This window comes from Passer domesticus, chromosome 21, assembly GCF_036417665.1.
Source record: "Passer domesticus isolate bPasDom1 chromosome 21, bPasDom1.hap1, whole genome shotgun sequence".
Taxonomy (NCBI): Eukaryota; Metazoa; Chordata; class Aves; order Passeriformes; family Passeridae; genus Passer; species Passer domesticus.
Window position 1 is genome coordinate 4,361,556 of NC_087494.1, and position 12,476 is coordinate 4,374,031.

The following is a 12,476-nucleotide window of genomic DNA, read 5'->3' on the forward strand; positions in this document are numbered from 1 at the left end:
TGACACGAGCTGAGAGGATTAAATCAATTCCTCTCAGGCCAGGGAAGAAAGTGTATTCCTGGGAACATCAATGGTTACGTAACCAGACCCACAGAGCAGCAGCAAAAACAACACAAGGAGTTACAGGAGTGACATCATTAAACCATGGGCATTCCCAAAGCTGGGAAGGGATGGGAGGCCAAGGGACATCAGAAGGGACACTTGACTCTCTTGTGATCCTCAGGGTCACTACATGGCCAGGACACCTCTCCCATGAGTCCTCCCAGCTGCCTGTGCTTGTTTCCATGTTGGGAAAAGCAAGAGGCTGCAATGGGTTTGTCTGCATTTCCATAACCTGCTGCTGCTCTTTCACATCCCTGGCTCAGCCCATCTGCTGACAGGGATTTTTCCAACAAATTTTTTTCAAAGGAAAAAAAATACTGAAATCATTATCAGAATTCCAGTTCATTACTTTCTTGAAAAGCTTCAGGAAGATAGTGGGGAGTGACTGGGGAACAGAGGGATTTCACTTTTATTCAGGATTGGTGCCAACCACACTGATGGTCCCCAGTGAAACACACCCAGTGAGGATGCCAGAAGCACAAAAATACAGTAATGCAGTTGCTGGGAGTAATCCATAAACCCAAATTAATGGATTTTAATGACAAGGGATGCACGACCTTGATTACTCCTTTTGAATTTTCCAGGAAGAAGGCAGGGACTAACAAGTCTTTCAATGAAACAACTGAAAATGGAGAGAAGAGGAAGCAGTACCTTAAGCAGATCATGACAGAAGTATCTGGTGATGGGGAGGGTTTAGGTTGGGAAAGGTTCTTCCTCCCTGAGGGTGCTGGCACTGCCCAGGCTGCCCAGGGAATGGTCCCAGCCCCAAGGCTGCCAGAGCTCCAGGAGCTCTCAGGGTGGGCTTGTTGGGGTGGCTGTGCAGGGACAGGGGCTGGGCTGATGATTCCTGTGGGATCCAGCTCAGGATATTCTGGGATTCTACCCACAGCAATGCAGTTTCATCAGTAAACTTTCTTCTAACAGTTTAATCATTCTGTGGACTTGGATAAATTCAGTTTTTCCCATGAAGGCAACCAGGGAGGTTTTTGTAAACTGCAGCTTGAGCATCCTCCCTTTTCCCAGTGTCAGTGGAGCCAAGTCCATGCACAGAACCTCAGAAGTCTCCACAGACACGCCACAGGTCAGGATCTGCCTCTCCCAGCCAGGAGGGGAATATCCCATGAGAGACATTCATTCTGCACTGCTTGTGGGTATGAACTCCATGGAACTGAGGCACCTCAGAACCCCTCCAACTGCCCACAACACTCCTGGGAATTCCACCTTTGAATTCAGCCCCCAGCCAGCAGGAAGGGGAGGAGGGAAGGTGCAGCTCCCTCTGGCACCCAGCTCTGCCATGGCCTGCTGAGAACAGGAATTCCTGGTTACTACAGGAGCAGGAACCATTGAGATTCCCAGCCTGGCCCTGCTCCAAGGGCGCAGATACCGATCATTGTTTCACAGTGAGTAATTCAACGTACAGCAGAGCTGCACTGGAGCTCGTGGAGTTTCCAATTATGTCCTTAATCCAACTGCCTTTGCCAATGTTGCTGTTACACATTTCCTACCAAAATAACTCCAGCAGAGCCTGAAGCCAGTTCTGAGAGAAAACTTCAGTTGGTTGTGTCTAAGAATAACCAGTTACACACTGGTTCACTACACCCTGAACTCCTGCTGGGAACAAAAACATTCCTCTCACCTTTTTGTATCATAGTCAATTAAAACATAGTTTTCCATGGCAAGCTTGAGATCTGGGATTTCTTCACAGACCCACCTAGAAGGAGAGAAGAAATAATGAATAGAGGTATTGCCAATTAAGTGTAATAAGGTCGTTTGTCTCAATTTGGACTGCTTTACATGAAGAGAGGACACTGCAGCAGCCCTGGGAGCTCAGTATTGTTAGGAATAAGGCAGGCATCATGGGAAACTGCAACAGTTCACATTTGTACTGAATAAACAGCAAGATGCCTGTAGACACTGGCAAGAGCATAAAGCTTCAAAATGAGGTGATAAATGTATTCCACGTGTCTAAAAATACTCAAAGTCATGGCTGATGTTAATCTAACATAAAATGCAGAAGTGCAGTATTTCCAAAGAATTCTGATGCTGCAGGAAGCTTTGACAAGGCTGAATGTGGAGAAGACATTTCCCACAGCAGCCCAAAAACCCTGTCACCAACCACTCAGTGCCAGGATATTCTCCTCTGGGGAGTGTCTAAACTGCTCTTACACCTTACATACCCAACAAAACCAGATTTTTAGAAGTTCTTCTGATAAAAGACCCTTTTGATACTCTAAATTAATGCAGCCCTGTGTGTTGTGGCCAAAAGAAAGGGGAAGCACATGCCCACTTGCAGTGCATCCAACAATGGCAGCTCACAGGAGAGAGCTTCACTTGTGGAATGGAGGAAGATTAATTTCCTTTAAAGGCAATTTAAAAGCCACAGAAGCTTTGCACACAAATTTCCTCCACAAATATCAAATTGGAAAGCACTGTCAGCATCAGAAAAACCCACATCACAGGATGAATTCCAATAGGAATCACAGAATTTCTTCCTCATGAACTTTGTTCCATTCTTCACTATTAAAATGGTGGAAAAAAAACAAACACTCAAGATCCAACAGTTCTGTTCCTTGTGGCTGATTCACACATGGTTAATAAATACACAGGCCAGTGAAAACCAGAACTTGGACATGTGTGGCTGGCCCACCTCTGGTATTTCACATCTCCCCTAAAAGCAGCAGGGCTCTCCCTGCAAACTTCTTAAATCCCAGGAACAGGCAGTCAGCAGCTGGATCCTGTGGCCATTCCAGCCTGGGATATTCCATGACTCCATGCCTGATGAGATAAAGGCTTCCCTGCATTCTCTCAGCACCACTTTCACAACACTGTGGGCACTTTGCACAAGGCAAAGGCAGCACGAGAGCTTCTGACACCGAGTTCACTGCAGCCTTGCTGAAACAGTTGTGAAACATTACTTGGCCCAACTGCTTCCTAAGGCAGCTTCCCTTTGCCTCCAGCACTGAAAGCATCAACCACTCCAGTCACCCCAAAAATGATGCCACAAAACCCCAAAATACAGGATCTTATCCCCACCAGTGCAAGCAAACTGGCAGCACCAGTGGCAGAGTTTTGTAGACAGAAAAAGAAACTCCTTTGGGAGAAAAATGTTCAGCTCCAGCCTCATTCCACATCCTCTGCCACCCCAGCCCATGGGAAATGCTCTGATTTCATGCATGTGAGTGATGTTATCAAGCACTTGGCTCTCTCACACTCACACTGGGAGCACACAAGGCTCACTGCTACCTTTGCCATGTGTGTGTCACCAAGTTTCAAGTTCAGGTGGTTCTGCAGGTAAAACACCTCCCTCACCTGTATCTGCACCACCCAAGCACTAAAACCTGCTGCAGACACAGCCCTGAGCTGAGCCAAGGGCAGCCTGAGAGGATCTAAACCAGTTAACAAGAGCAGCTTTGTAATGGGGATAACTCATCCTCATCCCTCAGGTGTTTGGGGAATTCGTGTAGCATTTATTAAAAGTTGTTCTTTGGCAAGTCCCCTCCTAATCCTGCTGAAATAACAGCAAGTCACGTCCTGAGAGCCTGTGTTGGGAGATCCTCCGACTTCCTGCTCCTCACAGTTGTCTTTCACCTTTATCCTCCCATTTTCCCCACGCTGTTCCAACTCTATCAGCAGGATTAGGAGCAATGCTACAGGGAGATCATTGCCAAACAACCCAAATGCTGCAAGATCACAGCAACAGGGGAAACAGAGAGGGTGGGCAGAGGCAAGATCAGGATATAACACACCAAGCCAAGGATGTTCCCTTAACCTTGCCTGTCCACAGCTCAAATACCAAAGCTGACCACCACCACTCATTTTTAACTCTGTTCAAAACAGAATGGAATATGGCAAGATAAAACGAAAATCTCTTTGGCAGGGAGCTCTGTATTGCAGCAAATTCAGCTTAGAAAAATAACTCAGAGCTGCTAAATGGTAACTGCTGCCCTCCTGTGTGTCCTGACTCCAGCCATCCCTTCCCTGAGCTGCAGTGAGGCACAGGAAGGGTCCCAGGAGGCTGCACAAGCACTTACCGAATTGTCTCAATAATTTCATGAGCAGCATCGTGGTGTTTGTCCTGAAATTAAACAAAAAAAAAGACACATCAGGTGCTGCCTGTCAGAGGTTTACAAGAATCACAGGTTTTTTTCAGGATACGGGTGCCAAGCATATAGAAAAAGAGTCTTTGAATTCCACCCATTAAAGCCATCAAAATGAGCCCTCCAGGAAAAATAAGGCTTAAGGAAATCAATTTCTCAAGTGTCTGTGATTGATATGAAGGAACTGTCATTCTGCTTCTTTCTCTGCCATTCCCTGCAGTTGGGGACTGTGGGGCTGGGGATGATGGGACTGAAGCCTTTGGGATTGTTGGGATGCAGCAGGTACTTGCCTGCAAGTTCCCAATGAACAGCTGATTCCCTTGGCCCAGCATCTGGCACAGGCTCCCAGCTCCAGATGGGCAGTGAGATTCTTGCACAGGGAATGGCTTTCCAAAATAAAGCATCCAATAAACAGCAGGAGCAGATGTCAGTGCAGGAAAAACAGCCTCAGAGCACACAGAAAAAGGCCTGGATATGCAGCCCTGCTCATGAACTGAAAGCCAAAATACACCAAACCCTGAGCATCACACATCCACACCAGGGTGAGACATGGAGGTTTGCTGATTTCATTTGGGAGTTTATTCAGGAGCAACAGAAGCACAAGTGGATTTAGCAAATTATTACAATTTCATGCTAAAAAGAGCTCTAGGAGCTGCATTTATATGCACCATTGTACAAAAAAAAAAAAAATTCTATTTTAGGGAAGCCACAGGAGTTCCTCATACACATTGATGTATCCAGCCTTAGTTACCAGAGTCCATCTGGACAAAGCTGGGGTTATATTTAGACATTTGTTTCTGCAAGTGGCTTTGACCTTTCAATTAGGAGTCTTGTATCTACAGCCCTTCCAGAAACACAAGTGCAAAGGCTCCCTTAAATAATTTCCCTTGCTTTGTGCTGCAGAAATGTCATTTCTGTAGTTACCAGGGGAAATTCTGTAGCAAAGGGCAGAGACAGGTAACAAAGCAGAGGACTGGGGGCAGGGGAAGGAAGGGAAGGCAAGAAGAAAACCACTGATGGTTGATAACAGAAAATGCTTGGATTATCTCATTGTCAAGACATGGAAGGACATGATCTGAGTCGAATGGAAGCATTTTCCATCATTATCTCAGCTTTCCTATTTTCAGGAGGAAACACATTTTCCCTTGTATGACCAGTTCATGCACTTGGGATCAGCCAGACTTGCAGACATTCATTCCAAAAAAATTGTACACAGCCCTTTCAACGCCTAGTTAAAAATCTCAGGACAGATAGGCAAGAATTTCTGAGGTCTGCCATCCTTCCAGTGCCTTAAAGGGGCTCATAAACAGAAGGGAGAGGAAATTTTAATATGGGGAGTTAGTGACAGGAGCCAGGGAATGGCTCCCAGTGGCAGAGGGATGGGAGATTGGGCAGGAATTGTTCCCTGGCAGGGTGGGCAGGCCCTGGCTTGGGGTGCCCAGAGCAGCTGTGGCTGCCCCTGGATCCCTGGCAGTGCCCAAGGCCAGGCTGGACAGGGCTGGGAGCAGCCTGGGATGGTGGAAAATTCAACTAAATAATATTTAATGTCTTTCCAACCCAAACCAGTCTGGAATTCTATACTAAAGCTATGAGAGAACATCACCAGGAAAAAAGCTCTTGTTTTCAAATGACAAAAAGTTAACCCCCAATCTAGAAGTCACACGGAAGGCTAATCCAAGAAAACCAAATTATTCCAGTTGCAACATGGAGAAGGAAAAAGAGCCAGCAGCAGTAGCCAGGACACTTGGGATGGATCACACAGAGCCTGGAGCTGAGCACTGCCCTGGCCACGTTTAACAACCTGCTGCTGCCACAGCAGCACCCCAAACAGCACAGAACAGATTTGGGGCTGTGCTTCCTCCAGTCCCCTGGGCTGGGACAGCCCAAACCAACAGAAAACAGCAGCATCCACAACCCAGTCTCCCAGGACTGTCAGGTAATTCTTTTGATAAATGTTGGCCTAGAAACCAGGGAAGCAACCAAACTGAAACCTGCTCCTGCCTCTCAGTGCACAAATAAAAGAGAATGTGTTCTCTCCTCTTTTCTCTGTGCACTGAAAGGAGGGGACAAGGAGGGAGGAGAACTTCTCTTTCTTCTCATTTCTTATCTGCCAAGGGTAAGAATAACCCAGGACAGCAGCTCATCCATAAACATCTCCCAGAAATGTTCATGTTTCACTCCATGCAGAATTATCCCAGCAGAGACCCCTGGGCTGATCCAGCTCTCCCAGTAAACTGTGTTCCTGCAGAGTCACAATTTGCTTTATCAACATAAACACATTATACCAGAAAAGTGAATTCAGGCTTATTCTGGCATAACCATTTCCTGGGAGGAAGTTCTGTTCCCCACTGCTGGGGTTGGACCCTTGCAGTGAGAGCAGAGCACGTGAGAGACCCCTTGGCCTACAGGTCTTCATGAAAACAGCCTCTAAGTGACTAAAATTGTCCAATTAGCAGATTCTTCTGTCTTGGCTTTAAAAAGTAAAAAAAAAAATCAATCTAGAAATAGTAATAATAAATCAGAATTCATATCTACAACTACAGATCAGCCAATTTAAGTGACTTTGCACAACCTCACGTAGAAATTCCACACAGAAGGGGCTTTTGAGCTTAGTTTGTGACATTATCTAGGAATAAATAAATCCAAACCAGTTCCACATCTACTGCTGCTGAACTCCCCATGCTGAAACACTTCCCAAGTTTACTTCATTCTCTAACAGACTTTGGCTGAGCAGAGAAGCTCCCAAGATCTCAAGCAAGTCTTGCAAAAAAAACAAAAAAAAAGGCATAATTAAAAATCCAGTAGGATCTTCTACATTTCTTCAAAGCAGGCTGTGGAAAATTGAGGGAAGGGAGAAACATATCTGAAGGGAGTACAGAGCAGCTTTTCTTTTCTTAGAGAAACTCCCAGCCTGTTTCATCATTATGGTTGTATGATTTAATCAGAAAAGACACTGAACAGCAACAGGCATCACATCTGTGTTCAGGCAACTGGTTATGGCACTGGCAGGGAGTCTGAGGCAACCAAAAGGTAAATGGAATGGAAACTGTTGGATTGTGCTCTTTTCTGACCCAGAGATGAGACAACTGAGAGGTGATTTAAAAACTTTTATTCAATTTTTAGTCTCATGTGAAAGGTGAGACAATACAAATGTTATAATTCATCACAATTAGAAACCAACTATTTCCTAATTACAATACATTATAAACATTTCTTGACTTATCAGTTTTGGCACACCATGCTGTAAATGCCTCAAAGCCAATGATCTAAAATTACCCCTCGTGGGTCCTACCACAATGCATCTTTCATGGTTCTATTTCTCCAAAGTATCTAATCTTATTTGTAAGGCCACCCTTTGAAACTTATTTCTAGTTCCATTTCTCTCTCAACATTGTCTTATTCCATGGCATTTCCAAGTCAGCATTTCTTATCTCCAAGTTTACATACAAACACATCCTATATAAACCTTCTATCAAACTTTTAAAATCCTCCACAAATCCACCCCCCCAGATCCTGGCCCTGCTCCATGAGCACCCCAAGCAGATGCAGTGGTGCAGGGCAGACACCCAGCAGAGCTGGGAGCAGCAGCTTTAACCCAGATACTCCCAGGGGATGGATGAACACTGAACCCAGCAGCCTGGGAGGATGGATGGTGATTCCTGCTCTGCTGATCAACCTCACCCTGCAGCTGAAGGTGCCCTGAAGCTTCTCCTGCTCAGCCAGGGGTCTGACTTTGGGGTTTTGGCTCAGTTCAGGGGTTTATACTGTTTTTCCCAGCTGCAGTGCCCATGACTCAGGTTGCAGGCAGGTTGTGCTCGTGTGTCGTGCTGGACTCTGACACCCACAGGGCTTTGGCAGTGGCAGCTGCTGGGGAAGAGCCTCCCACACGCTCCATCAGTGCTGGAATCCCGTGTGCAGGAGCCCTTTGGCCGAGGCTCAAGCAGCCTCTGTGTTCTGCTCCCAGTCACGAGATGGGATGATGCCACCACGGTGCTCCCTGTCACACAGAGCAGCTCCATTCACCCTCCTGCTGCTCCAGGCTGCTCTCCCTCCCTCTCCCCCTCCTCCCTGCACTGGAGGGATGGAGCACACTACGTGCTGCTCCTGGCCTGCATGTACTTTCCAATGTTCCTGTACTTATGTTGTCTGAGAGGCCCTTGGAATCCTCCGAGCCACATAAATGGAAGCTTTTCACAATCAGCCTTATCTCTTTAATGTGGAAAGTATTTAAAGTAAAGAGTTGCAGTCTGCAGTAATTATTGAGACTGCCCAAAGCTCTTCACAACAAGTTTTAAACAAACCAAACTTAAACACACGTTGAATTATTGCAGCCAACCCTCTCCAGCTGAACTTTTCACAGAGTTCTGGTCTCCAACCTAAATGCTGAATTTTAAATTGAAACGTGAGTTCCCAGAGAAAGTTTGATAGTTTTTGCCAAGGTATTTCATTGGAAAAAATAACAGAAAGAAAGCAGACACTTTGTCAAAAGTCATGTCGAAGACCATCCAACATATTCTATGGAAAAGTGGAGCACAGTTTCAGCCAGCAGGACTGAACAGCTTCACCCTTCTGATTCTTACAACAGGTTTCTCCAGCCACACATTGCTACAACTCTGAGCACAGAGTTTGGAGCCAGGAACAGCCCCACAGCTGTAACTGAGCACACCAGGGCACACAGAGCTCCTGTCCCACACACACAGAGCTGAGTCCTCCTACAGACACCATCTCCTGCCACCCTTCAGGCCATGGAGGTTGGACCACTGAACAATTTTGAAGAGTTCAATCTTTCCCTCCACCTCCTCATAAAAAAGACCTTTTGTATCTTGCAGATATTAGAAGCCCTAACATGTCATTTGAAAGCCAAATAAGACAGTGCCCAAAAGCTCTTTCCAAATATGTATATTGAAGCAATCATTCTCCTTTTCTATAATCACATTCTTTGTTATATCAAATTTTACAATCACCAATATGACCAGAACTCAGCGTGCTGGGCACTGCCCAGGCTGCCAGAGCTCCAGGAGCGTTTGGACAGCGCTGCCAGGGCTGCTCAGGGTGGGGCTGTTGGGGTGGCTGTGCAGGGCCAGGGGCTGCCCTGAGCATCCCTGAGGGTCCCTTCCAGCTCAGGATATTCCAGCACTCAGCAGCACTCACAGCTCTTCCTCTGCCACCAGGGTGAGAAAACCAAAGCAGCCCCAATAATACATTTTATATAGACAGAGATCACAGTGTGCATGACATGATCAACCCCAGCCACAGCTCAGTAATATGTGTACAATTTTCTTCTACAAAGCACCAAATTCCTACTAAAACCAGCCAAATCAAACATTTCTACAGAACACTCTTTAAGAGCAAGGTAAGGAACAAATTAGAGTTGGCAACATTTTTGCCACAAGATAGCTGCTGGAACAGTTTGTAATTCCCCCTGAACACAAAGCCCAACACTCCTCCTCCAGGTGTGGCTGCTTTGGTTACATCAAATCTTCAAACTAACATCCCTAAAGATACTTAAACGGCAAGATTTTAATTTAATTCTGTGTTCCAATACCATATCCCAGACTCCTGGGTGTGTTTGTACAGAACTGCTAACCTCCAGTGCAACAATCCATAGTCTAAAGTGAATCTGTAACCTAAAGCAAGACTTTCAAATGTTCTGGTTTCCATCCTCAAACACAAAGAATTTGTTCAGTTAAATTGGGCAGCCAGCAGTGCCTGGAGGCAAGAAACACCACTCCAGTGCCCTTCCAAATTTACATCTTTTATTTGAGTTCTTCTTATGAAACTGTGCTTAGCCTTGGGGTAAGCCTAATTTGGGGCTTGAGGGTGAATGCCATATTTTTCTAAATTTTACTTCCCCACATGCCAAGCTATGCCTCATCCAGGCTGGACAGGGCTTGGAGCAGCCTGGGACAGTGGAAGGTGTCCCTGCCATGGCAGGGGTGGCACTGGATGAGCTTTAAGGTCCCTTCCAACCCAAACCTGGGACTCCATTCTCTGAAAGAGGGATCTTTGTGAGATCTAATGATCCACACAGCATGGGTGGTGAAAAGGCAGCCCAAAAAGCCTGCAGATCTGAGCAGCAAACAAATGGTTTGAAAACATGGACAAGTTATTGAGAAAAAAAAAAAAAAAAAAAAAAAGAAAAAAGAAATACAGCTCAGGCCCCTTCAATCTTTCTCTCTCCCAGCACCACACAGAGATTTTATGACCCCTTATCTCCTCTTCATAGGCAGGAATATTTCTGAGCATAGTTTTGGCTGGCCAGACTAAACTGTCCCACAGCAAAGCAACCCTTGCCCTTTCAGAGCCAGTTCTGGCTCACCAGACCATGCTTCCTCCCCTAAAAACAGGCCAGGTGACCAAAGCAGCTCTTCAGAAATGTGAAAAGCAGCTGTGGTCAAGCAGGGGCAGAGCAGTAGGGACAGAGCTCCTGCAGCTTTCCCCTGTCCACCAGATGTGTGAAAACCAAAGCTGAAACAAGCCAGTAACAAATACTTCAATGGCAATCTTGTGTACCTTTTAATGACCTGGCTGGATACAATTCCAGCCCTCCAATGTAACACCAGCTCCTCCCAAACCCTGGACACTGACCCCACTCATGGATTAACAGAAGTCACTGGGATTTGCCAAATTCTGATCTCCACATGACCCATTTAACTTGCAAAACAAAAGAGGTCAGTCCCACCAGCCCCTGGATTTAAACAACAGCTTGGTTGCCTGCAGTGGCAGCTCTCTCCCCCCAGGCAGCAGTCCATAAATCCAAAGGAGAGGATGTTACAGCTGCAGACAAGATGGTTAGCAGAGATCAAAAAGATGGATTAGGAAAAGCCAATCAATCTTGCAGAAGGCTGATGGGACAAGTGCCTCTTTCAAGCCCCTTGCTTCCTTCCATCTGGGGAGGATGATAAGGGTTTCTCTGGACACCAGGAAAGGCAACAAGAGCCACTGCAGCTTCCCTGGGAGCCAGGAAAGATCCAGCATCCTGCACGGCACACGGATGCCCTCACACACCAGGATTTCAGCCTGTCACAGGTTTGTGTTCCTCCTCCCACAGGGTTTAATTTCACTTAACCCAGCTAGAGAGACCCACCAGCACAGTCCCCCTGCCCAGGGCACTTCCATGGCCCACACACCTGAACACAAGAGGGTCACAAGAGTCTCGGAAAAGCCAAAGCACTCCCAGCCACTGCAGCAGCCAGGAGCTGCTGAGTGAAGGAAGGATCTCAGGCTCCATGTCCTGCCAGCTCTGCCTTGTGTTCAAAGGCCAGTTAAACCCTGAGTAAGGGGAAGGGAAAGCCTGCTCCATGCAGTATTCCACACTGGATAGCAGGTCTCTGTTTAATGTTACCAGATTTTATCCCAAATCAAGATTGTGCCATTTTAGCTTCCTTAGCAACAAGCATAGCACAATTTTTCTTACCAAGAGAGACAAGGACCAAAATTCTCCTCTGAAACACCCAATTACTGTTCATTCCCTTAATCAAGAAAGCACAGGGACATTCACAAGAATACATTTTTATTAGAATGTATAAAAAGAGATCTCCTGCCGAGAACACCTTGTAACCATCTTTCCCTCCCAGTTCCAGGGAAGAAAAGACAAGAGAAGGAAGAGCTCCCAAGACTGCATTTGGAAGCCCATCTCCCACACAGCAGGGAGCAGACAAGCCTGAGGTAGTTTCAGTAGTTTCTAGGTTACTGTCACACAAAACCAACTGGAAAACATAGTGGTCACTATGGCCTCCTTAATGGCTACATAAGGACATTTAAATAAAAAGAAAAGGTTGGTCCAAGGTCCAAAATAAACTAACAAAGGAAACAGGCATTAAGAAGATCCAAACTGCTCTGGATAATCATTTAGCATGGTTGCAACAGGGATTGCACTTTCACTGCAGCTGCTTCAAGCACAGTACCACAGTTCTGCCTTTGCACACAGCAATCCCAACTGTTGCTAAGGACACTGCACAGATGCAGGAGGGAATGGTTCCCCTGGTACTGCAGGAGGGGCTGGCTCAATCCATTAACATGCAATCAACCTGCAGGAGTGTTGGAGGCACACAGGACAACCACAGCAGGATGAGCCAGACAAAAAAAGTCATTCCACTATGCAAAAAACCAGCTTAAAATAATGTTTATGTTAGAATACATTATGCTATGCATCTAACATAAACAGAATACATAGGGGAATGCAATGGTAAAACAGCAAGTCACTGGTGTGTCCCACTGCCCTCCCAGGTGAGTTTTAGGCAGTGGCACACCCTGCCCACACCAAGGCAGCTGCAG

At 46.2% G+C, this 12,476-nt stretch overlaps 1 protein-coding gene across 7 annotated transcripts in view; it reads right to left on the minus strand.

The window, feature by feature from the left end:
- The window catches only part of DOT1L (DOT1 like histone lysine methyltransferase), a 72,771-nt gene that overhangs the window by 51,580 nt on the left and 8,715 nt on the right, over nucleotides 1–12,476 (minus strand). For all 7 annotated transcript variants that reach the window (XM_064396697.1, XM_064396699.1, XM_064396694.1 and 4 more), the window contains exons 2-3: nucleotides 4,134–4,177; nucleotides 1,739–1,813 (exon numbers count right to left, since the gene is read on the minus strand). In XM_064396697.1, coding sequence (XP_064252767.1) covers nucleotides 1,739–1,813; nucleotides 4,134–4,177 — 119 coding nt within the window. The remainder of the gene's footprint in view (nucleotides 1–1,738; nucleotides 1,814–4,133; nucleotides 4,178–12,476) is intronic.